Source organism: Coregonus lavaretus (assembly GCF_964263955.1).
Source record: "Coregonus lavaretus genome assembly, chromosome: 18".
NCBI lineage: Eukaryota > Metazoa > Chordata > Actinopteri > Salmoniformes > Salmonidae > Coregonus > Coregonus lavaretus.
The window spans coordinates 50,130,999-50,150,114 of record NC_140005.1 but is presented as its reverse complement, the minus strand read 5'-3'; the positions used below and the strand labels follow the sequence as shown (position 1 = coordinate 50,150,114).

The following is a 19,116-nucleotide window of genomic DNA, read 5'->3' as shown; positions in this document are numbered from 1 at the left end:
TGGTTGCACAGTCTTTGGCCAAGATAACTGCCGACAAATGCTTCTTGTAGCCATCAATGAGCTTGCGGTACCATTCTACTGGCAATTTGGCCCACTCTTCAGCTGCAAACTGCTGTTTGAGGACCAACTGCTGTTTATGAAGGACCAAATGAAGTATTCACAGAAAAGAACACCCTCCTTAAAATCAAACATGGGGAGTTTCAATAATGCTGTGGGGTTCCTGTGCAATACATCATGAAATCAGCAGATTATCAAGGTATTTTGGAGTGCAATGTTCCACCCGGTATCCAAAAAGTGTGTTTTGTGGGTCTTCCAGCAGGACAAGACTCCAAACAAACATCAAAAAGCACCCAGGAATGGTTCAAGAAGAGATGCTGGACTGTTCTGTAATGGCCAGCGCTGAGTCCAGATCTGAATCCAATTGAAAACATATGGCGAGAAAACCTATAGTGAAAAGGGCAAAAGGCTTATTATCTTCTGCCGATTTAGTGAAAAAATTAAAATGCCGGTGGTATAATAGGGCCTAGGACGATGCAACCTTGCATTATGGTTAAGGGCCATGGGCCACACCCTCCCATGACAATTGGCCACATGGTGGCGCGATAACAAGCGATTGAAAATGCACATTTTGAAAGCGCATGCCCCTCACCCCGTTTGACTTAGTCATAAAATTCAGTACATAGGTCCCTAACCTGAGCCAGATATTCACATTTTAACAACACTTGATATACATGATATACATTGTCAAGATTCGACATTTGCAAGCACATTCAGATCGACCACACGGTGGTGTTACAACGAGCACATATTTATATTTATTGATCTGTTTGACTCAGGGCTTGAACCCCGCTATGGCTGCTTACAGTTATATTCATTATTGTTGTTGTAGTTGCTGTTGATGTTGTAGTTGCTGTTTATTATTATTGCTTTATTAATGTTAGTTCGACCATTGTTGTTATATGTATTCTTTGACAATGTAAGTGATTTAACTTGCCATGTCAATAAAGTCTATTGCATTGAATTAATGTGAGAATGAGAGCTATGAGAGAGAGAAGGTGAGAGAGACTAACGCGCTGGTGGCTCCTGGTACAGCCTGGTTGAGGAAAGCCTGAGGAGAGTTTTCATTCCCCTGTCCCACTGAGAATCCAGTCACCGAGGGGTTAAACACTTTCAGAATATCTGCATAACATAAAACAACACAACCATGGATGTCAGTCTGGCCGAACAATAATATGGCCTACAATGTTTTTTATGAGACGGTGACCTATAGTATCTAAGTGGCCAATCTGGGTTTTTCGCAGAGTGCGAGGTAGCTAATTGCCAACGATAAACTGATTAACTTGATAATCTCATCTGATTTGATAAACTCATTCTAATGTTGTGTTATCATGGTAATAACACAATTATATATACTTTTTTTATCACTTTGGTGCAATTTTCACAAGAATGTGGTACAACTCTTAGCACAAAAATAAAACAGATCATCAAAATGGCTTGTTTCAAAACTCTTAGCACATTTTCAATTGACTGAGTAAAACAAACAAATGTACAGTCACTTGTTCACTAAATTTGCATAGATATTCAACCTAAGCATCTGCTTTTCAAAATGCAATTTCACTTTACTTTTGGTATTTGTTAACAATACATTTAACTATTACTTAATCAACTGCTCAAAACTAATAACCACTAAACCAAAATTGTATAGTATATAGTTTACCTATATAGTTTTATAATTGCTGAACACAAACATTTTATATTTTTACATAATAAATGTATCAATTGACATCCATTTACGCGGAAGGTCAAACCAAATCATACACTCCCAGTAAAGCTAAAATTGTAACTCAAAATGGCTTGTTTCAAAACTCTTAGCACATTTTCAATTGACTGAGTAAAACAAACAAATTCACAGTCACTTGTTCACTGCACCAAGTTACTAAATTTGCATAGATATTCAATCAAAGTATCTGCTTTTCAAAATGCAATTTCAATTTACTTCGATATTTGTTGACAATACATTTAACTATTACTTAATCAACTGCTCAAAACTAATAACCACTAAACCAAAATTGTATAGTGTATAGTTTACCTATATCTTTTGATAATTGCTGAACACTGTAAAATTCTATATTTTTACATAATAAATGTATCAATTGACATCCATTTACCCAGAAGATAAAACCAAATCATACATTCCCCTCCATACAGTGGGGCAAAAAAGTATTTAGTCAGCCACCAATTGTGCAAGTTCTCCCACTTAAAAAGATGAGAGACGCCTGTAATTTTCATCATAGGTACACGTCAACTGTGACAGACAAATTGAGGGAAAAAAATTCAGAAAATCACATTGTAGGATTTTTTATGAATTTATTTGCAAATTATGGTGGAAAATAAGTATTTGGTCAATAACAAAAGTTTCTCAATACTTTGTTATATACCCTTTGTTGGCAATGACACAGGTCAAACGTTTTCTGTAAGTCTTCACAAGGTTTTCACACACTGTTGCTGGTATTTTGGCCCATTCCTCCATGCAGATCTCCTCTAGAGCAGTGATGTTTTGGGGCTGTTGCTGGGCAACACGGACTTTCAACTCCCTCCAAAGATTTTCTATGGGGTTGAGATCTGGAGACTGGCTAGGCCACTCCAGGACCTTGAAATGCTTCTTACGAAGCCACTCCATCGTTTGTGTTTGGGATCATTGTCATGCTGAAAGACCCGGCCACGTTTCATCTTCAATGCCCTTGCTTATGGAAGGAGGTTTTCACTCCAAATCTCACGATACATGGCCCCATTCATTCTTTCCTTTACACGGATCAGTCGTCCTGGTCCCTTTGCAGAAAAACAGCCCCAAAGCATGATGTTTCCACCCCCATGCTTCACAGTAGGTATGGTGTTCTTTGGATGCAACTCAGCATTCTTTGTCCTCCAAACATGACGAGTTGAGTTTTTACCAAAAAGTTCTATTTTGGTTTCATCTGACCATATGACATTCTCCCAATCCTCTTCTGGATCATCCAAATGCACTCTAGCAAACTTCAGACGGGCCTGGACATGTACTGGCTTAAGCAGGGGGATACGTCTCGCACTGCAGGATTTGAGTCCCTGGCGGCGTAGTGTGTTACTGATGGTAGGCTTTGTTACTTTGGTCCCAGCTCTCTGCAGGTCATTCACTAGGTCCCCCCGTGTGGTTCTGGGATTTTTGCTCACCGTTCTTGTGATCATTTTGACCCCACGGGGTGAGATCTTGTGTGGAGCCATAGATCGAGGGAGATTATCAGTGGTCTTGTATGTCTTCCATTTCCTAATAATTGCTCCCACAGTTGATTTCTTCAAACCAAGCTGCTTACCTATTGCAGATTCAGTCTTCCCAGCTTGGTGCAGGTCTACAATTTTGTTTCTGGTGTCCTTTGACAGCTCTTTGGTCTTGGCCATAGTGGAGTTTGGAGTGTGACTGTTTGAGGTTGTGGACAGGTGTCTTTTATACTGATAACAAGTTCAAACAGGTGCTATGAATACAGGTAACGAGTGGAGGACAGAGGAGCCTCTTAAAGAAGAAGTTACAGGTCTGTGAGAGCCAGAAATATTGCTTGTTGGTAGATGACCAAATACTTATTTTCCACCATAATTTGCAAATAAATTCATAAAAAATCCTACAATGTGATTTTCTGGATTTTTTTCTCTCAATTTGTCTGTCATAGTTGACGTGTACCTATGATGAAAATTACAGGCCTCTCTCATATTTTTAAGTGGGAGAACTTGCACAATTGGTGGCTGACTAAATACTTTTTTTCCCCACTGTATCTATTTGCACAGTAAAGCTCAAATTGTAAATTTGTCCCTATATTCCAGCATTTGGATTTGAGATCAAAAGATGTGAGTAAGACCTTTAAACAGGTCAACATTCACAAGGCCGCAGGACCAGACAGATTACCAGGACGTGTACTCAGAGCATGCGCGGACAAACTGGCAAGTGTCTTCACTGACATTTTCAACCTGTCCCTGACGGAGTCTGTAATTCCTACATGTTTCAAGCAGACCACAATAGTCCCTGTGCCCAAGAACACCAAGGTAATCTGCCTAAATGACTACCGACCCGTAGCACTCACATCTGTAGCCATGAAGTGCTTTGAAAGGCTGGTCATGGCTCACATCAACACCATCATCCCAGAAACCCTAGACACACTCCAATTCGCATACCACCCCAACAGATCCATAGATTACGCAATCTCTATTGCACTTCACACTGCCCGTTCCCACCTGGACAAAAGGAACACCTATGTGAGAATGCTGTTCATTGACCACAGCTCAGCATTCAACACCATAGTGCCCTCCAAGCTCATCACTAAGCTAAGAACCCTGGGACTAAACACCTCCCTCTTCAACTGGATCCTGGACTTCCTGACGAGCCGCCCCCAGGTGGTAAGGGTAGGCAGCAACACATATGCCACGCTGATCCTCAACACGGGGCCCCTCAGGGGTGCACGCTTCCCTCCTGTACTCTCTGTTCACCCACGACTGTGTGGCCAAGCACGACTCCAACACCATCATTAAGTTTGCCGACGACACAACGGTGGTCGGCCTGATCACCGACAACGATAAGACAGCCTATAGGGAGGAGGTCAGAGACCTGGCAATGTGGTGCTAGGACAACCACCTCTCCCTCAACTGATCAAGAAAAAGGAACTGATCATGGACTACAGGAAAAGGAGGGCTGAGCATGCCCCCATTCACATTGATGGGGCTGTAGTGGAACGGGTTGAGAGCTTCAAGTTTGTTGGTGTCCACATCACCAACAAACTATCATGGTCAAACACACCAAGACAGACGTAAAGAGGGCACGACGCCTATTCCCCCTCAGGAGACTGAAAAGATTTGGCATGGGTCCTCAGATCCTCATAAAGTTATACAGCTGCACCATCGAGAGCATCCTGACCGGTTGCATCACCGCCTGGAATGGCAACTGCTCTGCATCCAACCGCAAGGCGCTACAAAGGGTTATTTGGATTTCATGTAATGGACATACAAAAAATTTTCCAAATTGGTGAAGTGAAATGAAAAAAATAATTTGTTTCAAAACATTCTAAGAAAAATAAGTAACCGAAAAGTGGTGCATGCATATGTATTCACCCCCTTTGCTATGAAGCCCCTAAATAAGATCTGGTGCAACCAATTACCTTCAGAAGTCACATAATTAGTTAAATAAAGTCCACCTGTGTGCAATCTAAGTGTCACATGATCTGTCACATGATCTCAGTATATATACACCTGTTCTGAAATGCCCCAGAGTCTGCAACACCACTAAGCAAGGGGCACCACGAAGCAAGCGGCACCACGAAGACCTAGGAGCTCTCCAAACAGGTCAGGGACAAACTTGTGGAGAAGTACAGATCAAGGTTGGGTTATAACAAAATATCCGAAACTTTGAACATCCCACGGAGCACCATTAAATCCATTATTAAAAAATGGAAAGAATATGGCACCACAACAAACCTGCCAAGAGAGGGCCGCCCACCAAAACTCACGGACCAGTCAAGGAGGGCATTAATCAGAGAGGAAACAAAGAGACCAAAGATAACCCTGAAGGAGCTGCAAAGCTCCACAGCTGAGATTGGAGTATCTGTTCATAGGACCACTTTAAGCCATACACTCCACAGAGCTGGGCATTACAGAAGAGTGGCCAGAAAAAAGCCATTGCTTAAAGAAAAAAATAAGCAAACACGTTTGGTGTACGCCAAAAGGCATGTGGGAGACTCCCCAAACATATGGAAGAAGGGACTCTGGTCAGATGAGACTAAAATTGAGCTTTTTGGCCATCAAGGAAAACGTTATGTCTGGCGCAAACCCAACACCTCCCATCACCCCGAGAACACCATCACCACAGTGAAGCATGGTGGTGGCAGCATCATAATATAATATAATATGCCATTTTACAGTCATGTGTGCATACATTTTTACTAATGGGTGGTCCCGGGGATCAAACCCACTACCCTGTCATCACAAGCGCCATGCTCTACCAATTGAGCTACAGGGGACCATCATGCTGTGGGGATGTTTTTCATCAGCGGGACTGGGAAACTGGTCAGAATTGAAGCAATGATGGATGGCACTAAATACAGGGGAAATCTTGAGGGAAACCTGTTTCAGTCTTCCATAGATTTGAGACTGGGACGGAGGTTCACCTTCCAGCAGGACAATGACCCTAAGCATACTGCTAAAGCAACACTAGAGTGGTTTAAGGGGAAACATTTAAATGTATTGGAATGGCCTAGTCAAAGCCCAGACCTCAATCCAATTGAGAATCTGTGGTATGACTTAAAGATTGCTGTATACCAGCGGAACCCATCCAACTTGAAGGAGCTGGAGCAGATTTTGCATTGAAGAATGGGAAAAAATCCCACTGGCTAGATGTGCCAAGCTTATAGAGACATACCCCAAGAGACTTGCAGCTGTATTCCTGCAAAAGGTGGATCTACAAAGTATTGACTTTGGGGGGGTGAATAGTTATGCACGCTCAAGTTTTCAGTTTTTTTGTCTTATTTCTTGTTTGTTTCACAATAAAAAATATGTTGCATCTTCAAAGTGGTAGGCATGTTGTGTAAATCAACTGATACAAACCCCCAAAAAATCCATTTAAATTCCAGGTTGTAAGGCAACAAAATAGGAAAAATGCCAAGGGGGTGAATACTTTCGCAAGACACTGTACATGTACATATTACCTCAATTACCTCAACTAACCTGTACCCCCACACATTGACTCAGTACCGGTACCCCCTGTATATAGCCTCGTTTTTTGTTATTTAGTTAATATTTTCTTAACTCTTATTTTTCTTTAAACTGCATTGTTGGTTAAGGACTTGTAAGTAAGCATTTGATTTGATTTGATTTGATTCGATCATATGAGATGTATTTTCACACATATATTTTTAACCATTTAAACATGAAAGTACCCCCATTTGAAGATATGGACAAATTCACTTATAGTGTTAATTTCAAATGGTAACTTAGTCAAAAGATTATTATTTGGTCCCATATTTCTTGCACACAAGGATTACATTTACATTTACGTCATTTAGCAGACGCTCTTATCCAGAGCGACTTACAGTTAGTGAGTGCATACATTTTCATACTGGCTCCCCGTGGGAAACGAACCCACAACCCTGGCATTGCAAGCGCCATGCTCTACCAACTGAGCTACAGGGGACTACATCAAGCTTGTGTCTTTAAAAACTTGTTGGATGCATTTACAGCTTGTTGTGTTTCAGATTATGTTTTGCCCAATAGGTGAATAATGCATTTTGTCATTTTGCAGTCACTTTTATTGTAAGTAAAAATAGAAGATGTTTCTGAACACGTGCACATTAATGTGGATAATCAAGAATTAATTGTGAATGATAAAAAGTGAGAAAGTTACAGAGGGACAAAGGTCCCCCACACCAACATACTAATCTCCCATGTTAACGGTAATGGTGAGGGTTAGCATTTTTTGTTGTAGCCTCTGTACCTTTCTCACTCATCATTATTCATGATTCATTCGTTATTTTTCTTAATCATAGCATTATCAGGATTAATTTAGAAGTGTTCAGAAACATCTAATCTACTCATTTAGAAAGAAAATTACTCCAGTCATTATTCACTATTAACTTCCTATTGTGCAAAACATAATCTGAAACACAACCAAAACAAGCTGCAAATGCATCCAGCGAGTGTGTAGAGTCACAACCTTGATGTAGTCATTACGTGCTAGAAATATGGGAACAAATACAAAACCTTTGACTACTTTAAATGTGCATTTTGTCCAAATACTCATGAGATCTTCAAATGGGGGGACTAGATATATAAAGTGCTTTAATTTCTAAACGGTAAAGCTGAATGTATGAAAATACCCTCAAATAAAAGGTGACGTTCTGTACTGTCGCCTCATATGAAACAATTGATCTCAAATTAAAAGTGCTGGAGTATAGAGACAAATGTTTTGCTTAACTGTCCAAATACATACGGAGGGGAGTGTATATGGATGTTGCTGTAAATATTACGTCATCATCCTCCATCAGCCAGTTTGCTTCCATAGGACAAAGTGGAAAGAGTCACTCTATGCTACCATTTGAAATTATAGTGCAGTGTACATTGCGCTGCTGAAATACCTAGGTTGTACACATTATAGTCCACTCATTATCTGAATTTCATTGATACAGTGTAAGCTGATGTCATTATCTGATGTATTGCTGACTGAACAAAATGATTTCATTGTATTTCACAAAAAACTTTTGCATGAATGACTCAGGGGTGAAAGATGAGTTCAACTCAAATTAATGCACAATGAAAGGTTATCAGTTTAGAGTTTTGTACTTAGAGTTTTGAAAATATACCACTTACATCTTAAAATAATTTGCCAAAGTTATTGAAAAGAAAGAATGCATCGACCGTAATCTACAGTATATCGTCAATAATGTAGATTATACAGGTTGAGACTGTTATACAGACTTGCCTTGAGGTTATTACCATGATAACTTACTTGTATAGATATTCATAGATCTAATAGGCAACATTTATTTTGCATTTAAATCTATTTCAGTCATAATTGCTAGGTCTGTAAACATTTCCATTCATCAACATAATGTAACTGTAAGATTTGAGACAGTGGACATACTTGGCAGAGTGGTGACATTGGTAAGGTTCACATCACCACCGATGCTGGAAGACAGACACAACACGTTAGTCTTAATTTTGGGGTCACAGAGTACTATATGGTAACCTTTATATCACCCACCATACAGTATGTTGCATGCAGTTAATGTCTAATATTTCAAGCATTGATGAAATAATTGCACATGCTATTTGTATTTATTATGGATCCCCATTCACTCTGGAGTCCAGCAAAATTAAGGCAGTTATACATTTTTTTAAACATTACAACACATTCACAACATTTTAAGTGTGTGCCCTCAGGCCCCTACTCTACTACCACATATCTACAACACAAAATCCATGTGTACGTGTGTGTATAGTGCGTATGTTATCGTGTGTTTGTATGCATGTGTCTGTGCCTATGTTTGTGTTGCTTCACAGTCCCCGCTGTTCCATAGGGTGTATTTTTATCTGTTTTTTAAATCTAATTTACTGCTTGTATGAGTTACTTGATGTGGAATAGAGTTCCATGTAGTCATGGCTCTATGTAGTACTGTGCACCTCCCATAGTCTGTTCTGGACTTGGGGACTGTGAAGAGACCTCTGGTGGCATGTCTTGCGGGGTATGCATGGGTGTCCGAGCTGTGTGACAGTAGTTCAAATAGACAGCTTGTGCATTTAACATGTCAGTACTTCTCACAAATACAAGTAGTGATGAAGTCAATCTCTCCTCCACTTTGAGCCAGGAGAGATTGACATGCATATTATTAATGTTAGCTCTCTGTGTACATCCAAGGGCCAGCCGTGCTGCCCTGTTCTGAGCCAACTGCAATTTTCATAAGGATTCAACTCCTTTGTTATGGCAAGCCTAAATAAATTCAGGAGTAACGATGTGTTTTTCAAGAAATCTTTACAAAAACAATTCAAGATGTTTTCACTTTGACATTATTGGGTATTGTGTGTAGATGGGTGAGAAAAAAAGGGGTATGAATATTTTCTGAAGGCACTGTATCTGACATCGATATTAGTCAGAAACATTATTCCAGTGCCAAAACATTTGCTCCAATCGTACTGCAGAACACACAGACAGTAAGACAGACCTGCCAAGCAGCACAGCAGATCAGACTTTGTTTACATAAGACGACATGTCGCACATTTTTTTACTAAGAAATACTGCACCAAACACCTTAACTAGATGTAAAATTGCGCGAAGAAAACATCAAAATTAAGTTGTCTTAGTTTTATTATATTTTGAGGAAGTGATACTGGCTTTGTTCCAGTGGGGTCTCATAGGGACAAACATCAGTAACTGTCACATCGAACCACACCCCCAAGACTGAAATCCTGTTTTTCTTAACCCCCCTAGAGTCGATTATCAGCATAATAAAAATTTAATCCCCATAAAAATCTGTCAGGTTAAGCTAGAGATATCAGTTTTTTTTGCATTGGATGCGTCTCAATCACTGACAAAGCTAGAGCGGTGTTTGTCAGACCATGAGACATCAGTCTTCTCAGAAAATCGTCTGTAGCGTCCGAACAGTTTGGCCTACACACGAACATGTACATGCCAGTTGTTCAGGCCTCGTCTGTAGGTCCCCTGGTACCAGTTGAAGAAATGAATGTGAGTATATATGGAGACTGTTTAATGCCAAAAATATGGGGTTAAAAATATTCCCTAATCTTTCTTATATTTCTCAGATATAGGAGGGACACTTCAGAACAAACCTCCTTTAGATATTTTTTGGGGACTATCTGTTGTTCCATGTAGTGAATCTGTTATTCAATGCATTTGTATGGACTAATAGCAGTAAGAACCAAAATTATTTTTCATCAAATAATTTTTTGGATATATTGTTTTGATATATCAAGGGGTCTTAAAATTCAAAATCAAATAGCTAAATTATCCTTGGTAGGACCTTCTTAACCCCACCCCCCTTCTTATTCCTAAACCCCTCCCCTCCACCTGGCATAGACAGGGCTTAGACTCATGCAGAATTGGTGCTTTCAGTCGCTCTTTAAATGTGTGTTGAGTGGAGAATGAGTGCACACTAGGAGGAAGGAAATATTATTGAGACACACCCAAAATGTATAGAAACCAGTGCCTTACCTCCATGACAGTCCTCTGTACTCGTTCATTACCAGCAAAATGTTATCTGTATTTGCACCCACTCCATTGGCTGCCTGCCAGGAAGTGAGATCAGAGGAAGAGATGATGGAAGATAGGGAGACGTAAGTAGAGTTTGTTGTTGTAGAAAAGCCAATTATCACAAATGCACCTGCAATTTTACATCAACAGCATTGTAACCGCGGCAGATATAAGCTTCAGGCGGGCCGCGGAAGTGACATGTCCATCATTTTCTTGCCACTGCACAGATCGAAGCTTGTAATTCATTTAGCAATGTAAGGGATCAAGGCGATTGGATGCACATTTGTAACAAAACGCTTACTTTGATGCTAGTGGGGGGACAATAAATGTAAACATAATTTGGGTCAGGTGTAGGGGCAGATTTAGGTAATCTTCTCTTCAGGAGATTGTATTATCTGTTTAAAATATTTGGTCTTTCACACAATAGCTGATGTAAGGTAGTAGAAACAACCAAAGTCATAATCTCATTCCAAGCTATCTTCAAAAGTAGACAACCCTTATTCACACTGAAATAGAAGGGTTGGTTGTTTATCAACAAAACTGATGCGTGCGCAACTATGGGGCAAAACAGACTGGGTTGGCTTAGATTGTTGACAACATGTGAACTATATTTTGTCTCAATATTTATTGAAAACATAAATACATTTGCACAATGAGCACTTGTTGTCTCTCAAATAAATCGTTATGGTTGTTAGCTAGCTAGCTAGCGAATTTTTGCCATATTAGCATAGGCATGACATCAGTCAAAACATGTCAAAACAAGACATGGTATCAATAACAAAACACAATGAGTTGAAACGAGGCACCTACGATTCCTCACATGGCAGCTTCTTGTCATTGTTGCTAGCTGTCTGACCATTCAGAATCATAACAACACACGCCTTCCGGCGCTTAATTTTTGTGACAGTCAGCCAAACTGTCTATAGCACGCAGACATAATGCTCATTTAGTATCGCTGTTCCCTTAAACTTTGGAGTGGTTGTCATGGTAATGGCAGCTCACCAGCACAAGAACAATCTGATCTGTGTCCAGACTGAGGTTGCATATGAAGTATAGGAATTGAATCAGAATTGAGAACCACATACGAATGAGATATAAATTGTAACTCAAAATATCTGATTCCATGTCTTTTTTTGCTGTTTTTTTTAAATGTTGTATATGTATCAGATATGCCAATATATCAGAATTGTGGTGGCTGTGTAAACAATGCCAAAACAGACTGAAGTAGAGCATTACACATAATTGAAGGCTGCATATACACAGCCGTCCTAAAAATCAAATTCCGATGTCCGCACTCAGTTTTACATGTGACCCATATCCTATTCACATATTCACACTGATGTAGCCTCTGATACAGCACACGTGCAATGCTCATTTACTGTCACTTTATGGTTTGGGGGTATTTTTCTGCTAAGGGGACAGGACAACTTCACCGCATCAAAGGGACAATGGACGGTGCCATGTACTGTCAAATCTTGGGTGAGAACCTCCTTCCCTCAGACAGGGCATTGAAAATAGGTCGTGGATGGGTATTCCAGCATGACAATGACCCAAAACACACGGCCAAGGCAACAAAGGAGTGGCTCAAGAAGAAGCACATTAAGGTCCTGGAGTGGCCTAGCCAGTCTCCAGACCTTAATCCCATAGAAAATCTGTGGAGGGAGCTGAAGGTTTGAGTTGCCAAACGTCAGCCTTGAAACCTTAATGACCCCGAGAAGATCTGCAAAGAGGAGTGGGACAAAATCCCTCCTGAGATGCGTGCAAACCTGGTGGCAAACTACAAGAAAAGTTTGACCTCTGTGATTGCCAATAAGGGTTTTGCCACCAAGTACTAAGTCATGTTTTGCAGAGGGGTCAAATACTTATTTCCCTCATTAAAATGCAAATCAATTTATAACATTTTTGACATGCGTTTTTCTGGATTGTTGTTATTCTGTCTCTCACTGTTCAAATAAACCTACCATTAAAGTTATAGACTGATCATTTCTTTGTCAGTGGGCAAACGTACATAATCAGCAGGGGATCAAATACTTTTTTCCCTCAATGAATAGTCCCAACACGAATCTCGGGTTGCTACCCAAACCGGATGGTCGTTCGTTCTATTGGTTCTGTTGCCAAAAACGCAACCCAGACATTTAGTATTTTTGTTCTGTATCTATAGACGCGACTAGGGCTGTGGCGGTCACAACATTTTGTCAACTGGTGATTGTCAAGCAAATAACTGTCGGTCTCACTGTAATTTACAGTTAATTAACATAAACACATTTAGCATCTCTTGACTTCCACACATAACTGATGCAGACCTTTGGAACATCTACATTTTAAAAAGTATAATAAATCCATGTAATATAGCCTACACCTTCACAATAAATCCATTATTTATTTTAGACAGGTCTAAAGAAGCATGATATGAAGAAAATGTAGTCTATTTCAGAAGAAAAGAATAGCATACTCTGAGTTGTCCTTATGTTAGGTCTTGATGTGGCTATGCCAAATGGCTGTGGGCTACACTAGTTCATTTAGCAGACAAGATTTGCTTAGAATTCCATGGCATTATTTTATATTAATTTATAGTATGAAGAATACAATTGAACAAAGTTGAATAAAATATAAATATTTTCTCCAAATGCACTTAAATAGCGAATGGAGATTCTTCCTGTGGTTCATTTTCATGTGCTTAATATTCGGAAAGTTGAGAAAATAAATATAGTAGGCCTAGTCTATAGAAAGCTGATGGGATCCTCCTCTTTTTTTAGTAGAGACCATCACTCTGTTTTCTCACGCAATTGCATAGCCTGTAGAAATGTTGCGCAACATGAGCTCATGGGCTCTCATGAAGTGTTTGATTAGATTTTCGATCACATTAGCATTTATGTCAGAGTGATTAGAGGGACAATAGAGTGCTGAGTACCAGGCAGTTAGCAAGTTTGGTAGGCTACTAATGACCATCAGCAGCATCAGAGCTTGGAGAAGCCTAATTACCGTGACTAAATGGTCACGTAGAATTTGACTGCCTTCGTTACTCGGAAATACTGTCACCGCAACAGCCCTAGACACGACCCAGTCGTTCTTTCTAAATGTTCCATTGCCATACTGGCTGGCAACATTTTTATCTCTTGCTTGCTAGCTAGCCAACTATGGCTAACTTACAGTCACGTCAAACAGTGCAGCCAGAATAACAGCAAAGTAGCTGCATTTATGTTGTTTAAGCTGTTTTCTAGTGACATTTATTTGGATACATCCATAACAATGAGCTAATGATGCACGATTTCGCCTGGCGTAGAAAATGTGCTCTCTCATCAGGACATTGTTGTTCAGAGGAGCTAGCCAACAACACAACTAACACAATCACTTCAAACTGAAGCTGGAAAGACAGCAAACTAGCTGCACTTCATTTCGTTTGACCTGTTTTCTATTGATAGTTCTTAGAATATATCCATAAAAATGATGCTGATTTATGATTTCAACTGGCTGAGAAAAGCTGCCTGCCTGTCTGTCTCATCCCGACTCCCGACACGTTCATTACTATGGGACAGCTGGAGATCGAATTTGAATTTTGAAATAATGTTGCAAAAGTCGGAGAGACAGACAGCAAGGTTTATACAAATCTCCGCTGTTGAAAACTAAATGTTAGTCTAAAAGAAATGTGAGATAATGTCTAGCTGCTTTTTATAGTGGATATCAAGTTTATAAATTGACTGGCTGGGCTGATTAGACAGTTGATTGCGCAGTCAGATGGAACAGAGTAAATAGGCATTTTAACGTCAAAGATTTAGCCGGTGGTAACTTGTGGAATAGTGGAATGCGGTTTTAACCAATCAGCATTCAGGATTAGACCCAGCTGTTGTATAATGTGTAATAATTTTTTTTTTTTTTTTGCTGCGTACGGGATCAGATATGCCAATACAATGGAATTGGGCTGCCTGTGTAAATGCAGCATAAAGTGAAACTCACCGTCAGAGAGTCCCCTACTGCTGCCACCACTTTGATATCCCCAGGTCGGAGTTCATGAACTATAATTGAAAAAGAATGAAGCAGAGCTTGTCCACAGATCTTGAAAAACAATAATAAGAATAAGAATTCATTCAACATAGCACTTTTCATAACAGACAATCTCAAAGCGCTTCAAAAGCAAACAAACAAGCAATACAAAATAAAAAATAAGAGTAGCATCACATTGGTTTTAATAGGGCATGTGAGAGCAATAAATTATGAATTACATTTTGTATTTGTATGTATTATGGATCCCCATTAGTGGCTGCAAAGGCAGCAGCTACTCTTCCTGGGGTCCAGTAAAATTAAGGCAGTTCATACAATTTTATTAACATTACAATACATTCACAGACTTCACAACACACCGTGTACCCTCAGGCCCCTACTCCACCACTGCCACATATCTACAGTTCAAAAATCCATGTGTACGTGTTTGTATAGTGCGTATGTTATCGTGTGTGTGTATGCACGTGTCTGTGCCTATGTTTGTGTTGCTTCACAGTCCCCGTTGTTCCATAAGGTGTTTTTGTATCTGTTTTTTAAATCTAATTTTACTACTTGCATCAGTTTTGTGGGGTATGCATGGGTGACCGAGCTGTGCGCCAGTAGCTCAAACAGACAGCTCGGTGCACCCAACATGTCAACACCTCTCATTAAAACTGTCGCACCTACAAACTTATTTCACCAGTAGCCTACTAAAACATTTTTTGGGGGGTATTTCTAGCAGTATTCTTCAAATCAAAATCAAAAATATTACACGCTGTTCCTTTACTATTATAAACCAACAACGTATAGTTTACACTACTGTTCTTGGAACCACAGTATGACTGTTTTAGAATAAAATGTTTGATATATTTCCTTAAACATCTTGTGTTTTTCATTATTGTGTGCTTAAATGTAATAATCAAGGTCATTTTTTGACATTTTATCATCATCTACTCTTTACTTTTCCTCTCATCACTTGTGATTAGGGTTGCAAAGAGAGAGTATCTTTCTGGAAACGTTTGAAGTATACCAGTAAACTGCAGAACCAGAGTTTTATATGACATTTTGTGTCCTTTTTGGGTACTTCAGACTTTCACAGGTGTCTGTAGTTATCTCTGGACATCTGTGTGGCCTTAACATATAAAAATATATCGTAGTGATCCTCGCTATATGAGCCACGTTGCAACGATGCCTAGGGTGTTTGCCCTTCATGCCAGAGACCCTGGTTCGCTTCCCATTCCCTCTGTTCGCTACATTGGTGTCAGAAGGGAGCTGGTAGGCTGTGAGGCCATTGGAACGCACAGCCCGGACATGTGAGGGTGCCACGGTAGGTCGAAGCACATGGTCTTGCCTTCCTGTTCGGAGAGGGCAGTGTAGCAATCCTCTCTATATGAACCATGTTACAATTCCCACCAAGTGGGTTAGCCCTATTGGCGTAGGGTGTTTGTCTTTCACTCCTGAGACATGGTTTCACTTCCCGCTGTCTCCGTTTGCTACAATATTAAATAAGATGATTTTAGAATGACAAAATCATGATGATAATTTTAGAAAAATAGAATGACAAAGCTGTAAAACATTATCCTAAATATAAACCTTCAACTTAGTTAATACCATTTGTGTTTAATATGAGGGTTTCAGCAAGCAATGTCCTTTTTTTCTTCTTTTTTTAAAACAATTTTACATATTTTATTTATGTAGTTGCTGTAAATGTTTTGGTGTCAAACTGGTGGCAGTTGTGTAAAAAGTCAATGGTTGGAAGAGTTGCAGTGAATTTAAAATAATGCCATTGTTGATTAGATGCTATTTTCTCTTGAACCATATAGTCTATCCACTAGAATCTCCTGGACAATATAGACCCAGATATAAAAATAAATAAAAAAACAAATAAAACAATTCTTTTTTTACCCCATTTCCCCCCCAATTTTGTGAAATTCAATTGGCAGTTACGACCTTGTAATTGATATCCAATTGGACGTGTCCTCCGAAGTCTCGTAGATTGTTGCATTGCGCTCTTTTTGTCTATAAGCCCTATTGCATAAACTTCCGCCATAACTTACCTCATTGCTAACCTACCGGACCCGGGCTCTGGGATGGTTAACTCTGGAGATCTGCTTTTTTTGTACCTTACCTTGATTTACTTGAACATTTTATGAATTGGTGCCTATAGGGCATTTCAGGCAGTTGTTAGGGGACCTTTTTACTGAAGAATGTGTCTGTTTTTTATTATTGTGTTTGGCTTTGCATGTATTGTTGTGTATAATAACGTGTATTTTAATGTGTATATGAATGTGTAGTTGAATGTGTTTATTGTATTTTGATGTGTATTGTGGTGCTATACAGGGCTCATCTGGAAAAGAGACCTTCGTCTCAGCATTGACTCCCTGTCAAAATAATGGTTAAATAAATACAAAATAAATGACCTGCCAAGCCGCTTCTTAACACACTGCTCGCTTAACCCGGAAGTCAGCCATACCAATGTGTCGTAGGAAACAGGAAAATGCACAGCTAGGGTTCTACCTGTGCAGAACACATGCCCCTTTTCTTTTCCAGTCATGGCCGGCTGCGGCACAGCCTGGGATCAAACCCCAAGCTGTAGTGACGCATCAGCACTGCGGTGTAGTGTCTTAGACCACTGAACCACTAGGGAGGCCCTTTTACTACATTTTAAAGTTATTAAAGTATAAATTACCAAAGTTACCATAGATTTCCGTAGATTTTCTGTTAATTAACAAATGTACAGAAGATTCCGGTAACTTTGGTAATGTGGCATGGGTGTGATAGAGGTGTAATTGCTTAAGAACTCTCCCCTGGAAGGTCTATCAACCTGATTCAACTATTTTAACCCAATGAAATAGTCAAAAATATATATACCTGTGTAAACTTGCAGACACTTCCCACCTGCATGCTTGATTTTTTACACTCACTTATTAACTCCAAGTAGAACTAATGCCAATGCCCCTTACCTGAAGTGGGGGTAGATGTGGATGGATTTCGATCCATACAGGGTAGCTCGCTACCCATTACCTACACACACACACACACACACACACACACACACACACACACACACACACACACACACACACACAAACACACACACAGAGAAAGAAGTGAGAAAGTTAGACGCACAAATATCATACCCCCCAAGAAATGCTAAACTCATCTGTTATTGTAATGGTGAGAGGTTAGCATGTATTGGGAGTATGATATTTGTGCATCTAACTTTCTCACTCATCATTATTTACGATTCATTCAGAACTATCCATAATCATGGTAGCATCCACATTAATGTAGAAGTGTTTAGAAACATATTCTATTCTTATTTACAATAAAAGTGACAGAGTACAGAGTACAGAGCCAAAACAACAAAAAATTAGTCACTATCCCAATACTTTTGGAGCTCACTGATGTCGCGCAGCTAACATCTGAGTGATCCGAATAACACAAGCCAACTTCTTTGGCGAAAGACTGGCACAATTCTTCCTTCCCCACGTCTTCTTTGATAGCTAAGTTAAGTGGCGATTTCAAGTGGTGAGGTTTTTTATTGTATATTAAATAGCCAAGTCGTGTGGTTTACACGCAAATATTTGTTTGCTTGTATTATATGCATACATTTGTTTGCTAGCTAGCTAATTTTCTTCTAGCCATAGCCGATGGGCACCGTATAGAGCTCTGCTCTAGCCCACTATGGTGCTCTGACGTGGGTCCATGATTTGACAGGTTTTAAATTGAATTTGGACTTACTTATCAATAGTTAGCTATGTAATATGCTTGATATAGCACTTGTTAGCCAGCCCTTGCCCTGGCTTGGATTGTGGATTTAAAGCTACAATCCACATTCAGGTACAGGGCTAAGCTAGCCCTAGCTTCAGTAGCACATACTGATTTAAAGCTCGCAATCAGCCCAGACAAATGGCTATTTGGAGAGGCTATATCAAGCAAATTGCATAGCTAAGTATTGATAAGCAATAAAAAATAGTCCAAATCAAAAACAGTACCACTTGAACTTGTCACTTAACTTACCTGTCAAAGAACATGTGGGGAAGGAAGAATTTGTGCACGACAGTCTGTTCATTCTTTGGCCCAAAAAAGTTGGTCTGGGCGATTCAGTTCACTCAGCTCTTAGCTGCGTGAGATACGTCATCGATTTGTACACCAGGAATGTCCATATAGGCTCTCCCATCCCAAATATGTCCACCCACATCCCACCATTACACATGTAATTCTATTAATTTGATTTCATAATGAAGGAATCCATGTAGAGATACTCACCGGGTCAAAGAGAAGAATAACCTCGCTGCTGTTAACTGAAGCATGTACATCTTTCTGACTCTTGGTGTGGGAGTTACGCTGTGTCTGCAGGAAAG

At 39.8% G+C, this 19,116-nt stretch overlaps 1 protein-coding gene across 1 annotated transcript in view; it reads right to left on the bottom strand.

Annotated features, from left to right (window-relative positions):
• The window catches only part of LOC311145668 (phospholipase B1, membrane-associated-like), a gene marked incomplete at both ends in the record, with an annotated part of 147,455 nt that extends 130,152 nt beyond the window's left edge, over positions 1-17,303 (bottom strand). Inside the window, 5 exons of the mRNA XM_084181931.1 lie at positions 1,071-1,179; positions 8,648-8,691; positions 10,733-10,806; positions 14,726-14,784; positions 17,267-17,303. Coding sequence (XP_084038057.1) covers positions 1,071-1,179; positions 8,648-8,691; positions 10,733-10,806; positions 14,726-14,784; positions 17,267-17,303 — 323 coding nt within the window. The remainder of the gene's footprint in view (positions 1-1,070; positions 1,180-8,647; positions 8,692-10,732; positions 10,807-14,725; positions 14,785-17,266) is intronic.
• Positions 17,304-19,116: the final 1,813 nt, after the last annotated feature.